The 23,476-nt window shown below is 28.9% G+C and overlaps 3 protein-coding genes across 4 annotated transcripts; 2 read left to right on the top strand and 1 right to left on the bottom strand.

Moving 5' to 3' along the window:
* Nucleotides 1-1,321: 1,321 nt before the first annotated feature.
* On the top strand, nucleotides 1,322-3,719 carry LOC101493110 (cytochrome P450 78A5-like). The gene is made up of 2 exons (XM_004504386.4): nucleotides 1,322-2,392; nucleotides 2,860-3,719. The coding sequence occupies exons 1-2, from the start codon at nucleotides 1,418-1,420 to the stop codon at nucleotides 3,463-3,465; spliced, it is 1,581 nt and encodes a 526-aa protein (XP_004504443.1). The 5' UTR covers nucleotides 1,322-1,417; the 3' UTR covers nucleotides 3,466-3,719.
* Nucleotides 3,720-13,547: 9,828 nt separating this feature from the next.
* LOC101492778 (REF/SRPP-like protein At1g67360) lies at nucleotides 13,548-15,423 on the top strand. The gene is made up of 3 exons (XM_004504385.4): nucleotides 13,548-13,766; nucleotides 13,846-14,064; nucleotides 14,812-15,423. The coding sequence occupies exons 1-3, from the start codon at nucleotides 13,749-13,751 to the stop codon at nucleotides 15,250-15,252; spliced, it is 678 nt and encodes a 225-aa protein (XP_004504442.1). The 5' UTR covers nucleotides 13,548-13,748; the 3' UTR covers nucleotides 15,253-15,423.
* A 2,977-nt stretch (nucleotides 15,424-18,400) lies between these two features.
* LOC101492001 (uncharacterized) lies at nucleotides 18,401-20,076 on the bottom strand. 2 transcript variants are annotated; one of them, XM_004504382.4, is made up of 3 exons: nucleotides 19,943-20,076; nucleotides 19,559-19,872; nucleotides 18,401-18,572 (listed from the first exon to the last, which is right to left on the bottom strand). In XM_004504382.4, exon 2 carries the CDS (start codon nucleotides 19,833-19,835, stop codon nucleotides 19,560-19,562), a length of 276 nt encoding a protein of 91 aa, XP_004504439.1. In that variant the 5' UTR covers nucleotides 19,836-19,872; nucleotides 19,943-20,076; the 3' UTR covers nucleotides 18,401-18,572; nucleotide 19,559. The 2 variants fall into 2 exon arrangements, with proteins under 2 accessions (XP_004504439.1, XP_004504440.1); XM_004504383.4 differs by having other exon boundaries at nucleotides 19,559-19,843; nucleotides 19,943-20,064.
* Nucleotides 20,077-23,476: the final 3,400 nt, after the last annotated feature.

The raw sequence follows: 23,476 nt of genomic DNA, 5'->3' as shown, positions 1-23,476 counted from the left end.
ACAACTATTTTATACTCATCCATACAAATATCATTTCACAAAGTCAAAAAGAGATGAGAGAAGTAGATGACTCGAGATGAGTGAGAGAAGTAAGGTTATTTTTAAAGATAAGATGAAGAGAAGATAAAGATAAATATATAGTGAGATTACGTAAGTAATTTCATAACTTGTATTATAAACATTAAGTGTAAATGTAAAATTTTAGGGTGGTTAAAATGTAAAAAATTAAAGATATCAATATAATTTTTAAAAGTTAAATTATATTGTAAAAATAGAATCCTTTTATTTGAGTTGAGTCACAGGTTAAGGGTGGATGTCCATAAAATGATCAAATTATGTTAATTTTTGTTTACTAAATTTTAATTTAAACGTCTCTTAATGGTGTTTTTTTTTTTTTTTATAAAAATTATCGGGTGGTCTTAGCCCGTGTATGTGTTAAAAACTCCGTCATTACACGTGGTAATCTTTCTAGCACTCATTAGTTGGACAATAATTAATATATTTGAGTACTATCAAATTAAACCACCAATAGCTAATGACATATAATCTATCACGAAGTTTATCATTTTTTAAATTTAACATAGTCAAATTTTTAAGTTTTACATTTGTTCTCTCTCCGCCATTCGTCACTGTCTCTCATCCCTTCTGCATTAAGAATCAAAAACAAATATATGGAAATGACAATAACAACACGAGGTCGACGACACCAAGAAAACAACGACACAAACATGACTGAATTACGAGTGGGAAAAATAAAAGTTTTTCTCGCAATAGTCGAAAAACGGTAGAGAGTGTTTCTCATGAGAGTTGAAACTCTTCTTTAGTGGTAGAATGGTTCCGCAAAAACAAGAGAGTGAACTTTGACTTTCTTAATTAATAATAATTTTAATTTTAATTAAAATAAAAATATTTAAAAATATAATTCATTACATTTAAAGGGATTAAATTCAAAAAAGAAATATATCGGTACAAATAATTTAGTCTACTTAATATAATATATAAATCCTGATATATATATATATATAAAAAATAACAAATTTATTTTAAAAATAATTAAGACTATCAATACCCTATTTTATTTTTTAGAATGCCATAAAAATCGTCATAATTATAAATCTTCAATAAAGAGGGTGAACCTTCCTCTCACACCTGGTCTTCATACATAGTATGTGCCTCCCCTGATCTAAAAAATTTTGTAACAAAAAAAACTCATAACATCAAATTAAGTGGTTAACTATGGTTACATTCTTAACCAAGGATGCTTTAACTTGCTCTAGCTACTCACTTTCTAAGCCCTATAAATACACCGTTGATCATGACACATGTCCATCAATAATAATTTAATTCCATTCTCACTATCTTCAACCATTAATTTCTCTTCCTCCTACATAATTTAACTAAAAAAAACACCCCAAATATGAAACTCACGGCAACATTCTTTTCTCTTCTAATCCCAACACTTGTTTTTCATGTTCTTAGATCGATATTTCAAACCACCTTCTCTTGTTACTCTTTGCCACTAATTATTAATACTCTATTTATCTCCACACTCCTCCTCACTATTTCCCTTAATTACTGGCTTGTCCCTGGTGGCTTTGCATGGAGAGACTATAAACAAAGCACAAAACTCATTGGGCCAATGGGCTGGCCCATATTAGGAACTTTACCTCAAATGGGCTTTTCGGCTCATACAAAACTCGCTTCCTTAGCCACTTGTTTGAAAGCCAAGAAGTTAATGGCGCTAAGCCTAGGAGCCACACGCGTTGTTATAAGTAGCCACCCCGAAACAACAAGAGAAATTCTATTCGGACAGCCATTTTCTGACCGTCCGATCAAAGAATCAGCACGCTCGCTTATGTTCGAGCGTGCCATTGGTTTTGCTCCTTCGGGAAGTTATTGGCGAAAACTAAGAAGGATCGCAGCCTTTCATATGTTCTCTCCGAGAAGAATTCTCGGTTTGGAGAGTCTTCGGCAACGCGTCGCCGATGAAATGGTGGTGAGAGTTTGGAAGGAGATGGAGGAGAATGGGGCGGTGGAAATTCGAGGGATATTACAAGAAGGGTCTTTTAGCAATATTTTGGAAAGTGTGTTTGGTAATTGTTTGAGTTTAGGAGGAAGTGAGGAGTTGGGAAATATGGTTAAGGAAGGGTATGAGTTAATTGCTATGTTTAATTTGGAAGATTATTTTCCTTTGAAATTTTTAGACTTTTATGGTGTGAAAAGAAGGTGTCATAAATTGGCAGCTAAGGTTAGTAGTATTGTTGGTCAAATTGTGGAAGAACGAAAAAGAGCTCAAGAGTTGTTTGTTGAGGATTATGATTTTCTTAGCACTTTGTTATCTTTACCCAACGAGGAAAGGTTAGGTGATTCTGATATGGTTGCTATTTTGTGGGTAAGTTTCTTTTTTAAATATAACTAAAATATCAAATATATTTCATTTAAATTTTGATCAAATATATTATATCGACGCACATTAAATGAGACTAAATTGTTTTTGAAATCACATTAAAAATTAGACACATGTAATTCTCTAACTATGTTAAATTTTAAATTCTAAAAAAATATTAATAAAGTAAAGTACACATAACTGATTTTAAACGTGTACCAAAAAAATTTAGTTATAAAGGAGAAAATTTACCTTATTTGTTCAACAAGTGAATTAAGCTATATATGGTTAAAAAGATGATAGAGTCAACTTTTCCGTCTTCCAATTGTACGAACTTAAAATATTAAAAATTAATTATTTGTTTAAGTTGGCAAGATTGGCCATTCAAAAACATTATATATATTGTGCATGTAAACTTGATGAATTGATTATTGACACAGCCATGCATATATATAAGTTTGGTCTTTGTGTAGGAAATGATATTTAGAGGAACAGATACAGTTGCTATACTCCTAGAATGGACAATGGCAAGGATGGTATTACACCAAGACATACAAACAAAAGCCCGACAAGAGATTGACACGTGCATTGCCCAAAACAGTCACGTGCGAGACTCAGATATTCCTAATCTCCCTTACCTTCAATCCATAGTAAAGGAAGTACTTCGGCTACATCCACCAGGCCCATTGCTATCTTGGGCCCGGCTTGCAGTCCATGATGTTCATGTAGATAAAGTCCTTGTGCCAGCTGGCACAACTGCAATGGTTAACATGTGGGCCATATCTCACGACTCATCTATTTGGGAAGACCCATGGGCTTTTAAGCCTGAACGGTTTTTGAAAGAAGATGTTTCTATTATGGGCTCAGATTTGAGGCTTGCACCTTTCGGTGCAGGCCGTAGGGTGTGTCCGGGAAGAGCTTTGGGCTTAGCCATAGTCCATCTCTGGCTCGCACAACTTCTCCACAAATTTAAATGGTTTCCAGCACAACCTGTGGATCTTTCAGAAAACCTTAATCTTTCTCTTGAAATGAAGAATCATCTTCAATGTTTAGTAGTTCCTCGTAACCATGTGAATTAAGCAATCAATAATATGGATTTGTCATCAATGAACTAATGTATCAAGATAAATATTAAAAGTATAGTGCATTAATATTTGGTTGTTTGATTAATGAAACTTGTCCTTGTATATCATGTTTTTAAAGGGTATAATATATCAAGTTATTGATATAATAAGTAGTGAGTTTACTAGAGAGAGTGGATGATGCCTCTTCCAAATTGTAAGATGTAGTTATTAATGTATTTGTAAAATATTGTGGTGAAGTTGCTTTCTCATATGCATTTCTTTCTTCTCTTTCATTTAAATAACATTTTCTGCTTATCTTTTCTCACATCTTAGTTTCATTTACCTGCCTTTGATTTATGACACCGTTTTTGAATTGTAGTTTTTTTCTAAAACTACTGCATCCCTAGCAACTCATGAGACCAACCTCACAAAATTGATATCGGTTTAAGAGACTGAAATATTTTAATAAAAAAACGTTTTTTTATAAGTATATTGGTTACGGATAAATTATAGATATGATAGATAGAGAATATATATTAATATTATATATCAAAGTTTGTAAATTGAGTACATTCAATTGTTGGACCAAATACAATTATTATAAATAAATACAAATGTACATATTTACAGCATGATATAACTATAGAAATTAAATCAAATGTACTAATTGGGATAATAAACATATAGATTTTCAAGGGATGACATCCACATCGTTTTCCAAATATATATTAAATAGGGGCCAAGTCCAATACTTTTTGTTTTTGCTTAAGAGATGCCCCACCATTACTAGGTCACTTACCAAAGCTTAAGCCTTTAAGCCTTTATGTTAATCATAATCATATATCTCACATCAAAAGAACTACACTCTTCATTTTACTATTTTTGATTGATTATATATGATGATTATCTAGTACGTAAATACTAACAAAGATACTAAATTATTTTAAATTGTAGTTGTAGTTATGTTGTGAATCTTTACATTGATGTAAAACATAAATAAAAAATACACTTGATGAGATTGAAATTGAGGTTACTATGTAAAAAAATTTAAATCTACAATACTGCAACTATAATTACAATTACATACTACAATTTAAAATGATATTTAATCTTTAAATTTAGAAGAAGAAAAAAAACATGTTTTTTTCTTTAATTATAAAGTTTATTATTTTCTGTAATTATCTATGCACATAATTTGTTTCAATTTTATCCTTGTCTCCACAAGTAATTGAATAAGAATATGTAACTTCATAGGATAATAGAATAAAAGTATGTGAATCAATTCTCCAATGAAGCGAGTTGAATTCACTTTTTCCTATATTCTATATTAAGTTTAATACCTAATTAAATAATATGACACCAATTGTTATTTTGCAACCATTCTAATAATACGACACCATGGCACTCCCATGCATCTCATCACATTAAGGTTTTATTGGATTAAACATTCTAACTTCTTGCAACAATATACGACTCTATCAAAGCAAACTTCTGCTACCTAGGGTTCGCTATATATTTGGTTCAATGCTACATCTTAACATCTAGGCTAGTACTTAGTGTATTAATAAATTTTAACATTTTATTTTTAATTATTATAAAAAATTTCTTAATTATAGAAAACTTTTTATTTTTTTTCTTGCCTTCAATATAATTTTATATTATTCTAATATTTCAATGATTTTTTGTAGTCTTAGAATGTTATAAGAATTTTTTTTAAATATAACAAAATATGAATTTGAAAGAAACTATCAACGGCTGAATATTTTTTGCACTCCTTTCTTTTTTAATTTTGTTGAGCCATTTGCATCCCTTCCTTATTATATTACCTTGCATTGCATCTAAAATATGGTCCAAACAATTTCAGGCATGTTAAACAAACTTAGAGTCTGTTTGTTTCAAACTACCTTATAAATTATTTCTTTTAAATATAATTATCTTATCTATTTATTTCAGCTTTTACAAATGACCAAAAAAGTAATGAAGAAAAATACATAGTTAGATTATAACAAAAAAGCTAATTTAAATAGTTTTATAGACAAATTATGACGATTAGTACATATGATATATATGAGTCTTTAAGTTTTAGAATTAACCGACAAAAGGTCTATATTGTTAGGTTAAATATTTTGTCTTGAGTTTAAACTCAAAACAACCCAATTTCATGTGTGAAATTCTAGGAATTTTTATCATTTCATCTAAGTACGAATCAAAAAGATATATGATAGATTAAAAAAAAGATATTTAGAAGAGTAAATTTCATAATCATAAGTAAATAAACAGAGACTTCCTTTTGTACGTTAAATTCCTAAAGTAAAACCACATTTTTAATCTAAATATTAAAAAAAAAAAAAAAAAAAGGCATTCCCTTTGTTTCATATATCTTTGATAGTTTAAGACTTTTGCATACTCAATTAAAAAATTATTTAATTGGTTTATATTTACATCAAAATATTCTTATATTATCATTAATTATTAAACTTTTTTTAATGTAAAAAACTTTAAATACTCTACTTCAAACAATCGTAAAAACAAACTATATTTTTTTGTCTATAAATAAAATGGTAAAAAAAATTTGCACAATTACGAAATCCTAAATTAAAATTCAGACTAGTAATATTGACATTTGTTAGGCTTTAAAAATAAAAAAAAAATATTCATCTTAACTATACCAAATTAATACTATCCCCTCATAACAAAATTGTCATATTCGTCTATGTGATAAAAATCAATGAAATATTATAAATGAAAGAAATAAAAAGTATATATGTTAAGTGTAAAATAGATTTACATTGATATACATCTTTTTGGATCACGAGAAAATTCAAACAACCATACAAATAATTGAAAATTACATGTTTACTCAAAATATTTAAGACAATAAATTTGTTCGTCATCACACTTATATAATATTTAATTAATGTCTATTTTTTCTATATAATGTGAGACTTTTTTTACTCACAGTTAAACAATTGAATTTTGGGGTGCAATACTACATGAACAAGGTTGTATGGTTATTAAATGAGAGAAAATATTAAATTAAAATAAAGAAAAGAATGAGAGAGAGAAAAAAAAGTAAAAGACAAAGAGTTTTATTAAATAAACGTTGAAAAACTTGCCGTATAAAATCTAAATCCCACACTTAATATATCAACGCACATTACTTTTAGAGTAAGGGACGATAAAATAGACAATTCTCTATAAACTATTTCTAAAATACCTATTATTATAAAATAAATAAACCATCAAAATTTTAGAATGGAGCACGATAATAACATTCCACTTTTCTCTCCAAGTAGTGGAATTTTAGGAATCTTGTGATGTTGTTTATTTTCATGATATGAGAATTTTCAAGTGTGCGCAATTCATTACACGATTGCCAAATAGTACTATGACGTCTTCGATAGAATCAGATTCTTTAAACTATATAATTAAAGTAATTAAAGATAGTTAAGTCACGTCCCCAAAGTTTTTGGCTTTTACTAATTATTTTCTAATACAAATCAATGTCATTTTCTCGTAGTCTTTTACAGCGTAAAAGGCAAAGTCGTTTTTTTTAATGAACAAATTAAAATGTTTTAATAAACAAAGGTTAAACCCTTTTTATTGCTTTTGAAGGAGTACATACATACTCACACTTCCAATAGCTGTGTTAATGCTCCACAAATCTTTTCTCCTATTGATTTGGGTCCCCAATTAGCATGAACTTAAAGTTAACATATTCTTTTAGGCTTGTCCTTCTACAATTATTTGATAATTTTATATGCAAAATTTTCAGAAGATTTTTTATTTTTTTTTATAAAATATTTCAAGAAGATTCTGCATTATCCGTTCACCAGGAATATTATATTATTCATTTTAATAAATTTGAGCATATGCAATGTCCAAGTTCAGCATATTCATACAGTTATTTCAATTTTCAAGTTCAAATGTTGGTAGTAACTGTTGGATTACATATATATGATCCCATGTTGCATAGTCACGAATGACAAGAACAAGTGGAATATAATTCGAAATACTTTTAAGTTTTAGGTTGAACTCAATCCTCGTAGTCTTGAATGATAGTTTTTAATCGTATTTATCATGTCATCTATAGATAAAAAAATATAATTTAAAATATAAAATTATTTTAAAAATATTGTAATATAATATATAGAATGAAAAAATAGCAATATAGTCTATAACACACCTTTTGACGCGATCTGTTGAAATTAAAACTAATAAAAGGATGTCAACGAGTGGGTGTTAGTGTATTGAACTCAATCCTCGTAGTTTTGAATATTAATTTTTAATCGTATTTATCATGCTATCTATAGATAAAATATATAATTTAAAATAATAAAATTATTTTAAAAATATTGTAATATAATATATAGAATTAAAAAATAACAATATATTCTATAACACATCTTTTGACGCGATCTGTTGAAATTAAAACCAATAAAATGATGTTAATAAGTGGGTGTTAGTGTGTTGCTTTTTTGTAAAAAAAAAAAGAAACACTCCTCTTGAATAAATAATTAAACAAATAAACATTCAAATTGGTCTATAAAAATTACAAGTCTATATCAACCTAATCCCCACATTATCAATATTTTAAAACAACCACGAGATTGTAAAATATTAATCAATTTTTTTATTCTGATTAGAATTGTTATAAAAATATATGTCATTACATTGTTAATGCATCTACGAGATTATCAACTTAATATTATTATAATGCCCTATTACAATAATCAATAATCAATTCAACTTCAGATAAATCAATAGTTTAATGATTGAAATTATCCATCAATATTTTGATATCAAGCTCAAGATGATACTTTCTGTGTTTATTTCTCCAATCTATATAATAGCTTAAAGTAAGCCATACCATCAAAGTAAGAGGGATTATTGTTTTCTAAAGATGTATCAACAAAGATGAATGGAAAAACTATACCTCTATTCTTAATTAATAAACCTTTAAGATTTATACACAAATATTAAGAAAAATAATAAATTAGTTAATGGATATAGCAGTTTTACTAAATTAATCCATTTTTTTAAATAAAAGAGGGGTATAACATTTCATTAATATTAATTTGGTGATTACATGTTAAAATATTAATAAATATATAGAAACTATAATAATAAATGTGGCTGTTTTTGTTGTCTCCTACTTAATTAATTATATTTATTAATAAATGCACACTTAATAATATCTTTGATTAATGAATGAATATCGAAAGAGTTGGCTCATATCCACAAATTTATGGGTATTTTGTAAGTATTTTTATCACGACTCTTTGTAACCAATTTGACGAGCCTTTTAAACTCAACTCGTCTAAATTTTCTTTATAAAAAAAATTGTGTTTGGTTAATGATAAACTAAAATATAAACTACATGTCTTGTATATAAATGTGATGAAAAAATTGAAAAGATATAATTAATGATGCATTGAAAATACTGTTTTAGTTTTATTAAAATGACTTATAATTTAGAAGGGAGAGAGTATAGCCGATGTTTAAGAAAATTATTTGGGGACTATGAATCAATGTTTTTTATTTATCAAAATGAATCTATGATATTAAGAATGTAGGAGTTTTTTTAATAAAAAAATAATAATGTAAGAGTTTGGTCTACACATGAGGATAATGAGATCCATATAATTCATTCATGGGCCTATAATTACAATAGATTGGGCCAACATAATGGGCCCATTTGTTAGTTGTACAAACGGATCCAATATATGCGTTGATGAATGGACTCAAATTTTACGGTCAACGGATTATGGAATGTCCCAAAGCCACCTCACATAAAAAAACACAAAAATTACAACAAACGCAACCAGAGATTTAGAATAAAATGAAACAATTGAGACTTTGTACTTTCGTTTTGTGGGTTGTAAATCATTGCTTTTTTTTTTCCCCTAAAAATAATTGCTTTAATTTCATGGAATGACAAGTATACTTTCAAATATATACTAATAAAAATATTAATGTTAAAAAAAAAACTAGCATAAACAAGATTATAAAAGAATACTAATAAAAAGCTGAAAAATTATTATCATAATGCACCTCAAAGTAAATCTTACATTTGACTAAATCTATTTATGCAAAACAATCTGTTTTTTAGACGTATTTTTTGAATTGATAATTATTTTTATTTTGAAAATTTCACACGCATTAGTTAATAATGAAAGAAAAAAAAATTGTTATAGCTAAATTAGTAGTTAGTATAAATGTAATTTTTTCAATATTTCTAATCAATCTACTATATTATTGTTTCGAAGCCAAAAGTATAACTAATTTAAAATACTTTCACATTACCATGTTTTATATATATTTTCATTAAAAAACAAAAAAATCTACAACGCCGTACATGAATTTTTTCAAAATCGTTAAATGTGGCCAAATAGTTAAAGTGTACACCTATATATATATATATCATTTCACTTTTAATAAAATAGTTTTGCTAACGTTAACCTTTAGGTATAGACTTTAAATTTATAATACATACTGTAAACTTGTACTGCTTGAAAAAGTAATAGAATAGGAATAGACTCCTAATATTTTTTTCTGTTAAGAATAGACTCCAAATTAATAAAATAAAAAATTTGATATTTTCTTGTTTTTCTTAACTTAAAATATGTGCAATCACTATAATTTTTTTAAATTTATTTCATACTTCTTTCAAAGTTTGTTATAATAAAAATAATTGTATTTTATATTAAGAGCGAAATGAAAAGTACTTATTGATATACACTTATTTTGTGAACATTAAGAAAATACACTTAATTATTAAGTATAATACATTTAACAATTATCGTGTTGTTTAGAAAGAAACAAAATATGTAAGAACTTTTTTTGGATCAACAATAGAAAATTCTATTTTGTACTCTATAATTAGTTTATACCTCCTTAAAATGTAAAGAATTTAATTGTCTTTTTAATTTTCATTCAATCAAAGATAAAAAAATAAAAAATTACTCCAAAAATTTACTCCATCTCCAAAATTTTAGGTAATTAAATTGTTTTCTCAAAAAATCTGATACATAGATTAATGTTAACGGAAATTTCAAGGCACAAAATTTTCGGTGGTATAAATTATTTATTAGAAATTTCACAAATAAAATTGCCGATACACTAATTATTCAACCGAAAATTTTGTGCGTTGAAATTTCTGATAGTTACTTTTATTCTATCGGAAATTTGTGCTATGAAATTTTCAATAGTTAATTTTATTATACCGGAATGTAATTTTTTTTGTTTTCTGATTTTAAGCTGATTTTGAAGTACGGATGGAAAAATACCATTATGTATAAATTTGACTGAATCATTTATAATATCCGCCATTTAAAAAAATACTCATACCCGTGCTTGTACTCTCTTGGGTATCAACTTTAATATTCGTACCCTTACCTTGTGGGTGCCTAAGTGCTCGTACCCATACCCATTACTCATGCTTTAACTAAAAAAATGAATAAATAAATGCTATTGCCGTGATTAAATTTAAAAATTATTCAAATATCTTAAATTCAATCATAAAATATTATAAATCAAAATATTTTATAACTCAAATATTTCAAATGAACACTCATTACAATACATATTTAAATATCCATAATTATATTTTATGAAGTTGCAAATCATACACAATATTATTTGAGATAATTGATATAATGTTGCAAGTATAATTATAAAGTCACAATTAATAAGACATAACTATTAGTTATAAAATCACAATTATTTACTTATTTATGATAATCAAATTCTTAAAAAGTTTGCAAACATTTATCTTTCAATTATAAATATTGTAGTGGTCCAATTATATTAATAGATATCAAAATATAAAAGAAAATAATTAATTAAACTAAACACTAATATAATAAGTAAATAAATAAATAATATATTTATATAAGTGCGAGTGTGGGACGGGGTGGGTACTATAGTATCCATACCCGCTTAATTTTGCGGATAATTACTCGTCCTCATGTCCATAGTCATGGGCAAGAGAGATTGACCGACAAAATCGAATATTTGTTGTCATTATTTGCTTTGATGTAGAGACCGGAAAGAGAAGAAGAAAATCAAAATTAATTATCGATTGTGATAGAGGTAAAAAATATAAGTAAAATAAAAGTAACTCAATGACTTCAAATAAAACGTGTGGTTGTCCGTTTAAATTTAAATCGAGACCATTGAAAAATGATGAGGAATGTATTATTAGTTTAATGTGTGGACTTTACAACTATGAGTTACTCTTTCTTCTTTTTCTAAGGCGACTCTCCTATTAAATTGTGTAGAAGGTCGATTCGATAATGTTCAACAGTATTTTTTGCTCCTTTAGTTATTTTTCAGGAGCAATGAAAAATAAATTAAAATGTAAAAATATAAAAATAAAATTAAAATGTTGTACTTAAAATTTTCAGGAGTTTAAACTCAAAAAAATCGGTAGTTATTTTTTGATATCGAAAATTTCAAAAATGAAATTCTCAACTGAGAATATCTACCGGATTTCAAATTTTTAGATGAGAATAACTCCCAAAAATTTTAAAAATGAAATTTCAATAAGGAAAAATAACTATCAAAAGTTTCATTCATAAAATTTTAAGTAAAAATTATTTTTTCAAATTAATTTTAATTTTAATTATATAATTAATATAATTAAGAGTATTTTAGTATACAAAATCCAATTTTCTCAACAATACTTAAGAGTTAACATAGCCCATTCCGATATTTCGTCTCATTTTAGAACGCAGACCGAATCTAGTGTAGTGGATCGTTTGGGGACTTGCGATGCGACCCATGCCAAGACCTATAATGTAATAGACAAATCAATAAATATTTTTAAAAACCATTAAATAAATATTAAATTTAAAAGTGTCTAAATGGTTTTTAATTTTAATAAAATAAATATTAATATTTATATTATATAAATATTGTCAAAAAATTATATATATTAACCATGTAAGTAAATTTTATATAGATATTCAATCACATTTTACCGTCTTGTGGCATTGAGAATATTCATAAATTTTATGTACAGGAGTTTAAATAATCGTTTTACACTGTACGTTATTTTTTCATAATCGCTTAACATTTGTGCTTCCTAAATGAGTTTACGACTCTACTTGGAAAAATTAAAATCCAATGGGACTTTCAATTACTGAGAAGTTTTTTTATTTTACAGGAGGTATTGAGAGACAAACAATTTTTAGCGTTCTTTTTATTGTTTGTTTTTATACATGTGTTTTTTTTTATTGTTAATTTATAACATTTTAAAATGAATTTAACTTTGACGGTATAAATATTTTTTTAAGTGTCAATCAAATTCATCTCATCCGCTGTTGAATTGTTAAAAATATTTGATTTTTATAAATATTAGAAATATTTTTCAAATAGATGTGATTCTCATTATTGTGTAATTTTTCACATTGTTTGTACATGATAATAATTTTTAAATTCAACTTATTTGTATTGGTTTCTGCTCCACATAAAAATGTTTAATATTGATATTTGTTATTTTGTTTTGAAATCTAAAATATACTTTTTTTCTGTTTTATTAGTTCGTGAAATATTTGATTAATATTCAATAAATCTCTTAATATCAATAAAAAAAAGTGAAACCTAAACAAAAAATTGTCGTCCACCAACATAAAAGAAAAAATTATGTTGCATTACTTAGATAGTAGCATACGCCAATTATAAAAATTAAATTTATGTTTAATAAATATTAATTTATGTATCAAATTTCGATCAAAATATTAACTATGCTATAAATTTAAATATATAACATCTCATATATATGTTACGAAAAATCATTAATATTTTTGCTAACAAATAAAAGAAAGTGAAATGACAACAAGTAAAAAAAAATTAACAAATTATTTTTACTAACATTCATATATTTTATACTATCCTAAATAAATAAATAAAGATATAATACGTTAATATATATACATAATTTGATAAAAATATAAAATTGAAATATAATTTAAATGCGATGGGATCGGATAAATTGAAGCTACAATTTTATAGGAGGTAGGTGAGCTATTTATCGGTGGAGATAATTTTATTATTATTATTATTTATAAGAAAGAAAAAAAAACATTGATTTTGATACAAAATTTAGTTCCTAAAATTGGGGTCTGGATGGCGAGATCGAGGAGGGAGTATATTTATTTATGATTAAATTGTGTTTAATTAAATAGTTTTAGTTTTGATTCGAATATCAATGTCTGTAATAAAATTATATATCGACCGCGAGAGTGTCCTTATAATGAGTGACAAGAAGTGACGAAAGGAGAGCATAAGTTTCAATGGCCAACATGAATCAGGTTTGAATTGCATTTCATCATTGCTATTTGCACCTATAGATCTCATTTACTACTAATATTGAATTTGTTTATTTAATAGAGTGATGATGAAGAACTGAAGCATCTTGGGTTTGTGAGAATTGCTGCAATTCAAGCTTTTGTTTGCATGTCGAGTTTCTATTGTTACGCAAAGCATAACTCAGGTCCTTTGAGATCTGCTCTTGTAACCGTTGAAGGTACTGTCACTACCGTTCTTGCTCCTTTTTACAACAAATTCAAGGATCTCCCTCAACATCTCCTTCTTTTTCTCGACAACAAGGTCTCTCTCTCTCTCTCTCTCTCTCTCTCTCATTGTTAGAGGAAAATCCACAACACCCCCTTTTGTTTAATTGTTTTTATGAGAATCCTTATTATTTATTATTTTTTTGTTATTGTTTGTAAGGATCCTTGTATTTGATTCAGATCAGATTTATATGTCACTTTCCCATTGAATTTTTTTGTATATAGAAACCTATTATCTGTGCATGCATCTATCTATAGTAGCATAGTTTATTTTTTATTCTTATTTTTATACATTATACTATAATTGATAATAATGGAATCCAAATCCATTTAGCTAAGTTCACTTTCAAATGAGGAAACAGAACTTGCTGCCTTCAAACTTGAAATGAATGCAGTTTGATTCTTATGCTACATTCAATCGTCGTCTTGTTAACTACCATAGATTTGTATTTTCTGTTCTTTTATCCTGTCTGATTAAATGATTCAACTAATTTTTGGGTCTAAAAGCGAAAAAACTTTGTTATCACTGACCTAATGATAACATCTTACAAATACTAATCATGATTTCAAATTGAGCGCAGTTGCAATTACACTGTAAATCTTGATATTGCAATAAAATGCTGCTTGAACCTTGGAGATCTAAAACTGTCATATTGTGATAGCATACCGCAATTTAATACCATTGGTACTTCTAATAAAAAAGTTTTGTTTTTATGATTGGATGGAGAATTGGGACAATGTTAAACAATGTTTGGTTACAATAATTTTTATGTGATTATGGCAGGTTGATGAAGTTACCAACAAATTCGATGAACATGCTCCTCCTCTTGCGAAGCAAGTAGCAAACCAAGCTAAAGGTTTGATTGAAGAAGTGACACACAAAGCTGAGAAAGTTGTGAGTGAGGCTCAATCAGGTGGACCAAGAGCTGCTGTAAATTATGTTGCTACAGAGTCTAAACAAATTGTGCTAACAGGGTCAGTAAAATTATGGTCTGGTCTCAACCATTATCCATTATTTCATGCAGTGGCAGAGATGGCTGTTCCAACAGCTGCACATTGGTCAGAAAAGTATAACCATGTTGTTAAGGATATTACTGGAAAGGGTTATGCTGTGTTTGGTTATTTGCCTTTGATTCCTGTTGATGATATAGCTAAGGCATTTAAACAAGGTGAAGCTAAGGTGCGTGCAGGTGAAAAAATTTCAGTGGAAGATGTTTCTGACTGAGTACTTGTACTTGCTAGTATTTGCTTTATAAAATATGCTTTGAGAAAGGTGTAGAGGGTGTGTAGCTATGAATGGAAATGTAAGAAATTATGGGAACAGACTATGTAGCTTAATATTAACCAAAGTCTGTGGAACATAATGTGATTATGTCAATGGTGAGTTAAATGGTCATTGAGCTTGTGTTGTCTTTTTCTTGCATAAAATTTTGTTTTGACTATACTTCGGAACAATTTTGAGTTTTGGATCAATTGAGCATTGGTCCAAGATTTAAGATTTCATAACAGGAAAAAGTAAAAACCAATTGGAATATTTAATATATGTTTGTTATACATTTGAGAGAAAATTTTATTTTTAGTTACATTCTTAACCTTTGAATGCCGTTATAGTTTTGAACATAACTGGAAGAATTTGCATAGTCTCAAATTGTTCGAGCTCGAACCACTGCAGAAGGATAATTAACATCACAAACAATTAATCAGAGATTCAGTGGCGCCTTTTTTATTTCTCACACAGTACAAGTACATCTATTTGCTTTCCATTTTTTTGTTTCTTACAAACAGTTATTGCACACTGTAAATTATTGTAAAGAGCATGCCCAGTTATGCTTCCTTGATTATAATAAATGAACTTTTTGTTGATGTGTCGACAAAATTAATATTCAACATATTTAATTTGAAGGACATAAACAGACAATTTCAACATAACTCCACGTGAAAATTTCAGTTTTCACATGAAAAAAATTCATTCTCCCTTTACACCCATCCTCTGCCTCTTCTCCAGCTTTAACTCCCCCATGACTCGTTCTCCTAACTTCAATGGCATCTCTTCTTTACACTTTTTTGGGGTTGCCTTGTTGCTTAAAATAGTTAGCCTCTTATAGACTTTCAACACCATATGTCACTTTCCATCCCCACATCTACCCCTATTTACTTCATCCAATACCCATTTCTTAACTCTCTTGATCACTAGCGACAATAATTTCATCTTGACTATTAATATTAAGAATTGATACGATGCTTGTGCTTATCTCTCTTGGTATAGATGGTTGAACACACTATACAACTTGTCAGCAATGTCAACACACTCTTTGTAACAACTTTTTGATTGTTTGATGGATTTATCTCATGAAATAGAAGATCTACTAAATCATCAGTCCTACTAGTTATTTCATGAGCCATTATGGAACCCACATAAATTTTGCATGGAAATGATACCATTTTATGAAAGAGCAAAAAAAATTGTTACCATTGCTCTTCACTTTAGAATACGAATAAACCTCTTAATTATATGTTTCATAGTACGATTCAATTGATTCAAATTAGGATCATTTAAACATTCGAAAATCTCCAATTGTATTATGCAGCAGTAGCACATGTAAGCCACACCAAGTTGTGATAAAAAAAGGGATAGCTGATGCTAATTCCTAATGAGCTTTATGTTCTTAGTCTCAAATAGTGGCGCGGAGCACCGAACTTTAAAAACGACATAGCGGGATCACGGATAATGGGATGACTGCTATTGCAAAGGCTAAAAACAGTATATAAACTAAACATAAAATATAAATAGTTTACAAAAATACTAAAAACAATAGCAAACACAATTAAAGGGATAATCATACTTAATAACCAAAATCCAAAATCAAAATCAAGTTCTAATAGTAATTGTAGTCAACAAAATAGAAAACAGAGCATAAGAAATATAGCAAACAAAACAGTCACAAAAACAACAAAGCAAAAACATAATGACGTTGAACAGAGCAAGAATGAAATAAAACGATGTTGAATGGAACAAGAAAAGAACAAAAACGACAGAACAAGAACGATGGCAACAGAGCAAGAACGAAATAGAGGAAAAACAAGAATGGTTTCTTTTTCACGATGTTGAACCAACCCCTTTGAGGGTTAATAATAATAAAAAAAATTAGGGCTTAAGTGGGTGTGGAATGACCTAGATACCCTTAATGAAGAATAAAAAAATAAAAATAAGACTTGTGTTTTTGAAAAAGCCCTAGAGTGGGTCCAATAGCGAGTCGCAATGATAGCGGGATTCACACCCGGGAGCGCCACTACCGTCATATGTGTTTTCCCAGTCGGTGGCATTGCGGCCAGCCCCTCCACTGCACTGGGATAGAGGGATTACGTGGGATTGCACGGGATCGCGCCAGGATTAACATGAGCTACAGTCAAGTCTTAGCATAAAATTCAGCAGAATAATGTTTAAAAATAAATAAACTATTTTGGACAATGTATAGTCAAATTGTTACAAAGTGTAGAACACTGACTATTGAAAATATTCAGTTATTCTCTAAATTATCAGTGGCTGTTCAATGTATCTGCCTAACTAGCATCTCATATGAAGAAAGAACCTAACCCAGATACTGTGTTAAATCCCATTAATCTTAGAAAATCGCTCCCTCAACTAAGGACGTGTTTAGTTACCAACTTAATAGGGTGTTCATTCATAAACTATTCTAAAGGGCTTATTGACATAAGTTGTTGAACATGCCATGAGTTTAACTAAGCACTGATATAAGTATTTACTTCATGATATAAGTACAAATAAGTTCTTCCAAACATCCCCTAAATGTTAAGCTGGTTATTAAGTTCATATTGTTGATCCAGAGTTTCTTTTGGAAATGCATGATTGGCCTCTCGTGCTAACTGGTATCAATAATTTTCCTTTGAAAAGTAGTGTTCCTAAACCTAAGAGTTCATTAGTTTGGGTCTAGTCCCATTCTAACACAGAAAAGACAGGGAATGAGGTCATTCATACAAAAACCTAGCAGTAATCAGAAGAGTTCATAATCTGTGAGAATTATGCACAAACAAAACTTCTAAAAGACACAAAACTACATGTATGTTCATAAATTGTGATCATCATCTCATTATGAGAAGCTCAACGGAGCTCAGTACTTGCTCTGTCTCAACTCCTAGGGCTGCCATAAAATAGCACATTGTTTCACTCTGTAAACAGAACTAGCACAATATATGAATTAAATCTACAACATCCAACACATTAAAAAGTGGAAAATATGATATCTTAAACAGGATTGAAACGAATCATCTACCCAACTATGTAAATAAGGAGATGAAACAAACACCTATAAAACAAATAAATAACCAGGAAGAGCATAGTTGGGACAAAAATCTAATATAACACCATAGTTTTATGGAAATTTTATTTGAAACAGCAATATAGTGCATTACAAACCCGCTGTAGTCTATGCAACATGCAACAGGACAGGAGATTAATAAAGGAAATATGACAAATTCCCACTTTTTCACTAAGAACACTTGTGAGTTGAGTCAAGTTCAGCACCACTGCATTAAAAAAAAACAAACAAAATATAAGTGCAAATGGCAATGCATAAACATAACAAAGGTATTGAAACTCTGACTAAAACTAAACCCTTCTCATCAAAATTTTAACATACTATGATTTTAAGAGATTTATAACTTAAGGGAAACGATAGGAAAACTATCTTGGTGCCAAAAGTGGCATTGCACACGAGGAAGCTTCAGCTTTCAAGCAATACAATAAAGGAACAACTAATAAATTAGAAAGTAATTATACATGTTTAACTAACATTAGTTAACAGAAGAAAAAATAAAGAGAAATTAAGAAACCAATGCTGCAATCCGGTAATTCAGCTCATGCCGCACTAAAGATCAAGTTTCTCATAAAATAAATAACTGATAGAAGTGGGATGACTTAATGCAAAGTTTCACCATCAATTATAATTCTAACCAAGTCCAAAATCCCAACCAATCCTAAATCCTTCCTACAAAGCTACATTGCACCAACGTTTCAGATTGAATGTGTGTCTACTGTCCAACACTGATACATGTGGTTACATTCAATCACTTACATTTTTAAAATTATTACCGGTGTCAACATGATAGTATCAGTGTCGTGTTTGATGTTCGTATAGGTGTTCGTGTTTCATAGCTGCAAAGTATTAGTATATATGTGTTACATTCAATCACTTAAATTATCTTAGACTTTGTTTGGATTGATGGAACGTGATGGAATGGAGTGAAGTGGTATGAACTTATATTCCATTGTTTGGATTTCTAAAAAATGAATGAAGTGACATGGAACATAATGAAATCCATCTCATTCTCTTATTTTTCATTCCCCCAATTTGGAGTATATGCAATGGAATGGGAAATTTGTCCCATTCCATGGTAAAATACCCAAACAACAAAATGAAATATCATCAATGACAAGAACATGTAAAATAGCACTGTAGAATTCAGATGTAAATAATATAAATATATGTAGTAATTTGAAGAAGAACAATAACCTCATTTAGATGTGGTAGGATAGTGTCGAAGGATATCATCGTAAGGATCCCTTCGACCAGCAACTTGGCTAATCTGTGCATCCCAAGCAAGCTGAGAATTGTGGCGCTCGAATGTCCAAAATCCATAGGGACGCATAGGTAAACTCCACATCTCCTTCGTCTTTGCGCATCTATCCTTAACCTTGTAAACGTGTTCCCTGAATCTACGATCCCTTTCCTTTGGATCTTCCATCAATTTCAAAATCAGGTTCTCAGCGAATTCCATTATGAAACCCATCTTCTCTTCTATCCACAAATTCGATCGGTTATAAACCCTAAATTATGAAATTAAATCAAGTTAAAAATGAGAAAAGAGAGTGGTAAAAGGTTGTGATATTGTTGTACCTTTGATTATCGCACCACAGCACCACTATCTCAATTCAGACTTCGCCTCCCGTTGATGCGTTTTCCACCTACCCAAAGCTACATTATAATTATTAAGATTATTTTTCCCATTTTTTATTTTTATTTTTTTCTTTACAAAAATTTAAATTCTTTTAAAGATAAATTAAATCTGAAGTCTTAATTGTCAAAAAATCTAAAAAAATTTGTTTAATTAATTATTTATAAAAAAATTAAATTTTTGTAAAATATATAATATCTCAATTATAACTGCAAAAAATAATTAAAAATTTCAAATGATTCACATAAGTTGAATTAAAAAAAATTGAGAACTAATGTTTAAGAATATTTTTATTAGGACTAAAATTAAAATTTTAAAATTTATAAAACTCATTAAACAAACTAGAATCATACTCAGTTCGTGTACTAAATTAATTTTCAATTTCAATTAGAAAGATCCTAAACATAATTACTTAAGTTTGAAATCACATGTTTGTGCACATGAGAGAGTCTAGCATGCCACGTGTCAAATATGACAATCACATAACATATAAGCACACAAATGATACTTTCTTAATTTTAACATTTAATTTAAATATGCCGTCAATTGCGTACATTTCCCAACAAAAATATCATATATAGAATTGGTATACAAATATGTCGTTGTAGACTTAGTAAACCATGCCTTATTATGAAGAAAACCCATAAACAAGATTATTTCTTATCTTTGAAGGCAGTTATTAGACTCTCTAGAGAAAATTCTTTTGTTTTATGCTTGAGAGAATTTTTAAAATTCTTTCGAGCAAAGGTAGTTTGTCAATAATAACAATTTAAAATTGTCCATCTAAAGTCATACCTTTTGAGCCTCCACGAATTTGTCATTGGTCATCTGATACTTGAGATAACGACTCACAATATATTTTTTAGCCTCAACTTCCTCAGTATCATATTTATTTTTCAGAGTATTCCAAACATCTCTAGCACTATTCCTAGAACTGTAGTAATCATACAGATTGTCAACAAGTTCATTACGAATATAATTCTTTCTTTATCCTCCCATTGGAAATGGTGATGAGAATAATAAGAGCTAGTCGGTGTGAATTGAAAAATTAAGGAAGTTTCACATAGGAAGAATGACACGCTAGTAGTGTTTATAAAGTGGAGATATGTCAATTGGGTTGTGCCCAAAGGATACCCAATTTATGAAGGGGTGAGAATGCACACAAATAGACCACCACATACACGTGTGCGTTGCCTCCGCCATCATGCTAGGTCAGGCCGTAATGGGCCTGGGCTATATGGTGTATTATTTTTTAGTTTTCAGATTTTTTTATAAAAAAAATTACCTTTTAAAATTAAGTGCGTGTATTTTTCGCTCATTTATACATTGTACACGTGCCTTCCATCCATCGAGTCAACATTCAACATCTGATTCGGTCAATTCCTTCCTGAATTCGCACATCAGTTTTTGCCATAGTCAAAACCTAGCAAATTTCGGATTGCAGTTTTATGTGGACCCAGTTTAATGGATCACATATTTTTCTCTCCTTCAATTGCAGAGATCCTCTATAAATAGATGACTCTGCTCAGTTGAAAAAGCACACCAAAAGTACTTTGAAATCGAAGAATTTTCTTAACTTCTCTCATTTTGCTTCATATTATTTTATTTCTTTTGAGTCATCGTAAACTCATAGTATCTTATTACGAATGACAATCATTAACTGTCATATCGAGGGTGTAATTCTAGAACGGTTTTTCTACGGTGCAGTAGAACTCTGATACAGTTTGTTTGAGTTGTTTTATCTAAGGGACTTTGTGATTGATAGTCTGTTGTGCACAATTTGGGCAGTGCTGCAGAACGTCTTATAGAGAGCGATGTAACGTTATTAGCACAATTGATCACAACTTTTTTACCCATTTTATCTCCATAGGAAATAGCGAGCTCAATTGGTAGTGATAATAAATGGGCGACAATACTTATCTCCTAAGTATCGGGTTTGAAAATTGATTTTTGTAGTCAAGCTAAAATAACATTATTAGTAGTTAGAGAATCTTAGCCTTTAGTTTTAATACACTTCGATATATGTGAACTTGATGAGACGTTAACAAGAAATGAAAAACATTATTTTATCACTTTTATTGACGATTATTCGTACTATATTTTTGTATATTTAATGAAAAATAAAAGTGAAAAGTTTGACATGTTTAAAATATTTGTAACTGAAATTAAAAATCAACTTAGTAGAAAGATTAAGAGGTTTCATAGTGAGAGATGAGCATAGTATGATTCTAGTTTATTTAATGGGTTTTATAAATTACAAGGAATTATACATGAAATTATTGCATCATATTCATCTGAAAATAATGAAAAAGCTCAAAGAAATAATATAACTCTTAGTGAACTAGTTGTTGTTATTATGCTTAACTCTAGAGCTGCATCTCATTGGTGGAGAAAAATATATTGATTGTTTACTATATTTTTAACAGAACTCCTAAATAAAAAAATAAAACATCTCCTTATGAGATTTTGAAATAAATACAACTGAACTTGTCTTATTTTTGAACTTGGGGCTGTGTAGCATATGTCAGAATCTCCGGTCTCAAGTGAGTTAAACTCGCCAGTAGAGCATATGAATATGTATTCGTTGGGTACACAATAAACAACAAAGTGTATATATTTTGTTGACCTAAATGGAACAATGATCATATAGTCAAATTATGTTGACTTCTATGAAAATAAATTCACTTTCAAATTGAGAAATAGTGGAGGCAGCAAACCAAGTTTCGTTCTTGTGACGAGAAACACTGAAAGTAACAAACAAGGCAAAACAAAAACTTTAAGAAGTAAGAGAATTAGAGTTGCTAAAGATTATGGATCTAGTTATACTGCTTATACCTTGGAAGAAGAACCTGCAAATCTTGTAGAAGCTTTGTCTTCTTTGGATGTAGATTTATGACAAGAAGCTATAAACAATGAGATGGATTCTCTAGAGTCGAATATGACCTGACGTTTAGTAGACTTATCTCCTGTTGCAAACCGATAATTTGTAAATGGATTTTGAAATATAAACTAAAATCGATGGAACTGTTGATAAATACAAGGTTCGCCTTGTAGCCAATAGTTTTAGACAAATAGAAAATATAGATTTCTTCGATATTTTTTCACCGGTCACTAGAATTACATCCATTACGATACTCATTTCACTAGCTGGTATTCATAACTTGGTGATATACGAAATGGAGGTCAAAATAGCTTTTTTAAATGGTGACTTGAAAGAAGAAATCTATATGGAACAACCTGAAGGTTTTGTGATTCATGTACAAGAAAACAAGGCTTGTAAGTTAGATAAATCTCTATATGATCTTAATCAATCTCCTAAGCAATAACATGAAAAGTTTGACAACTTGATTGTATCGAATTAGTTTAAAGTGAATGAAAATGACAAATGTATTTATTACAAATCTGAAAATGACATTTGCACAATCATATGTCTCTATGTAGACAACCTACTCAGATTTGGTTCAAACACTCATGTT

The sequence above is a fragment of the Cicer arietinum genome, chromosome 6, assembly GCF_000331145.2.
Source record: "Cicer arietinum cultivar CDC Frontier isolate Library 1 chromosome 6, Cicar.CDCFrontier_v2.0, whole genome shotgun sequence".
Taxonomy (NCBI): domain Eukaryota; kingdom Viridiplantae; phylum Streptophyta; class Magnoliopsida; order Fabales; family Fabaceae; genus Cicer; species Cicer arietinum.
This window is presented reverse-complemented; position numbering and strand designations above follow the sequence as displayed.

Bases quoted from the DNA above. Each gene is read 5' to 3' on its own strand.
- LOC101493110 (XM_004504386.4), top strand. From the start codon at position 1,418: ATGAAACTCACGGCAACATTCTTTTCTCTTCTAATCCCAACACTTGTT. The intron at 2,393-2,859 runs GTAAGTTTCTTT...GTCTTTGTGTAG, and splicing joins ATATGGTTGCTATTTTGTGG to GAAATGATATTTAGAGGAAC.
- LOC101492778 (XM_004504385.4), top strand. The intron at 14,065-14,811 runs GTCTCTCTCTCT...TGATTATGGCAG, and splicing joins TTCTTTTTCTCGACAACAAG to GTTGATGAAGTTACCAACAA.
- LOC101492001 (XM_004504382.4), bottom strand. From the start codon at position 19,835: ATGGGTTTCATAATGGAATTCGCTGAGAACCTGATTTTGAAATTGATG.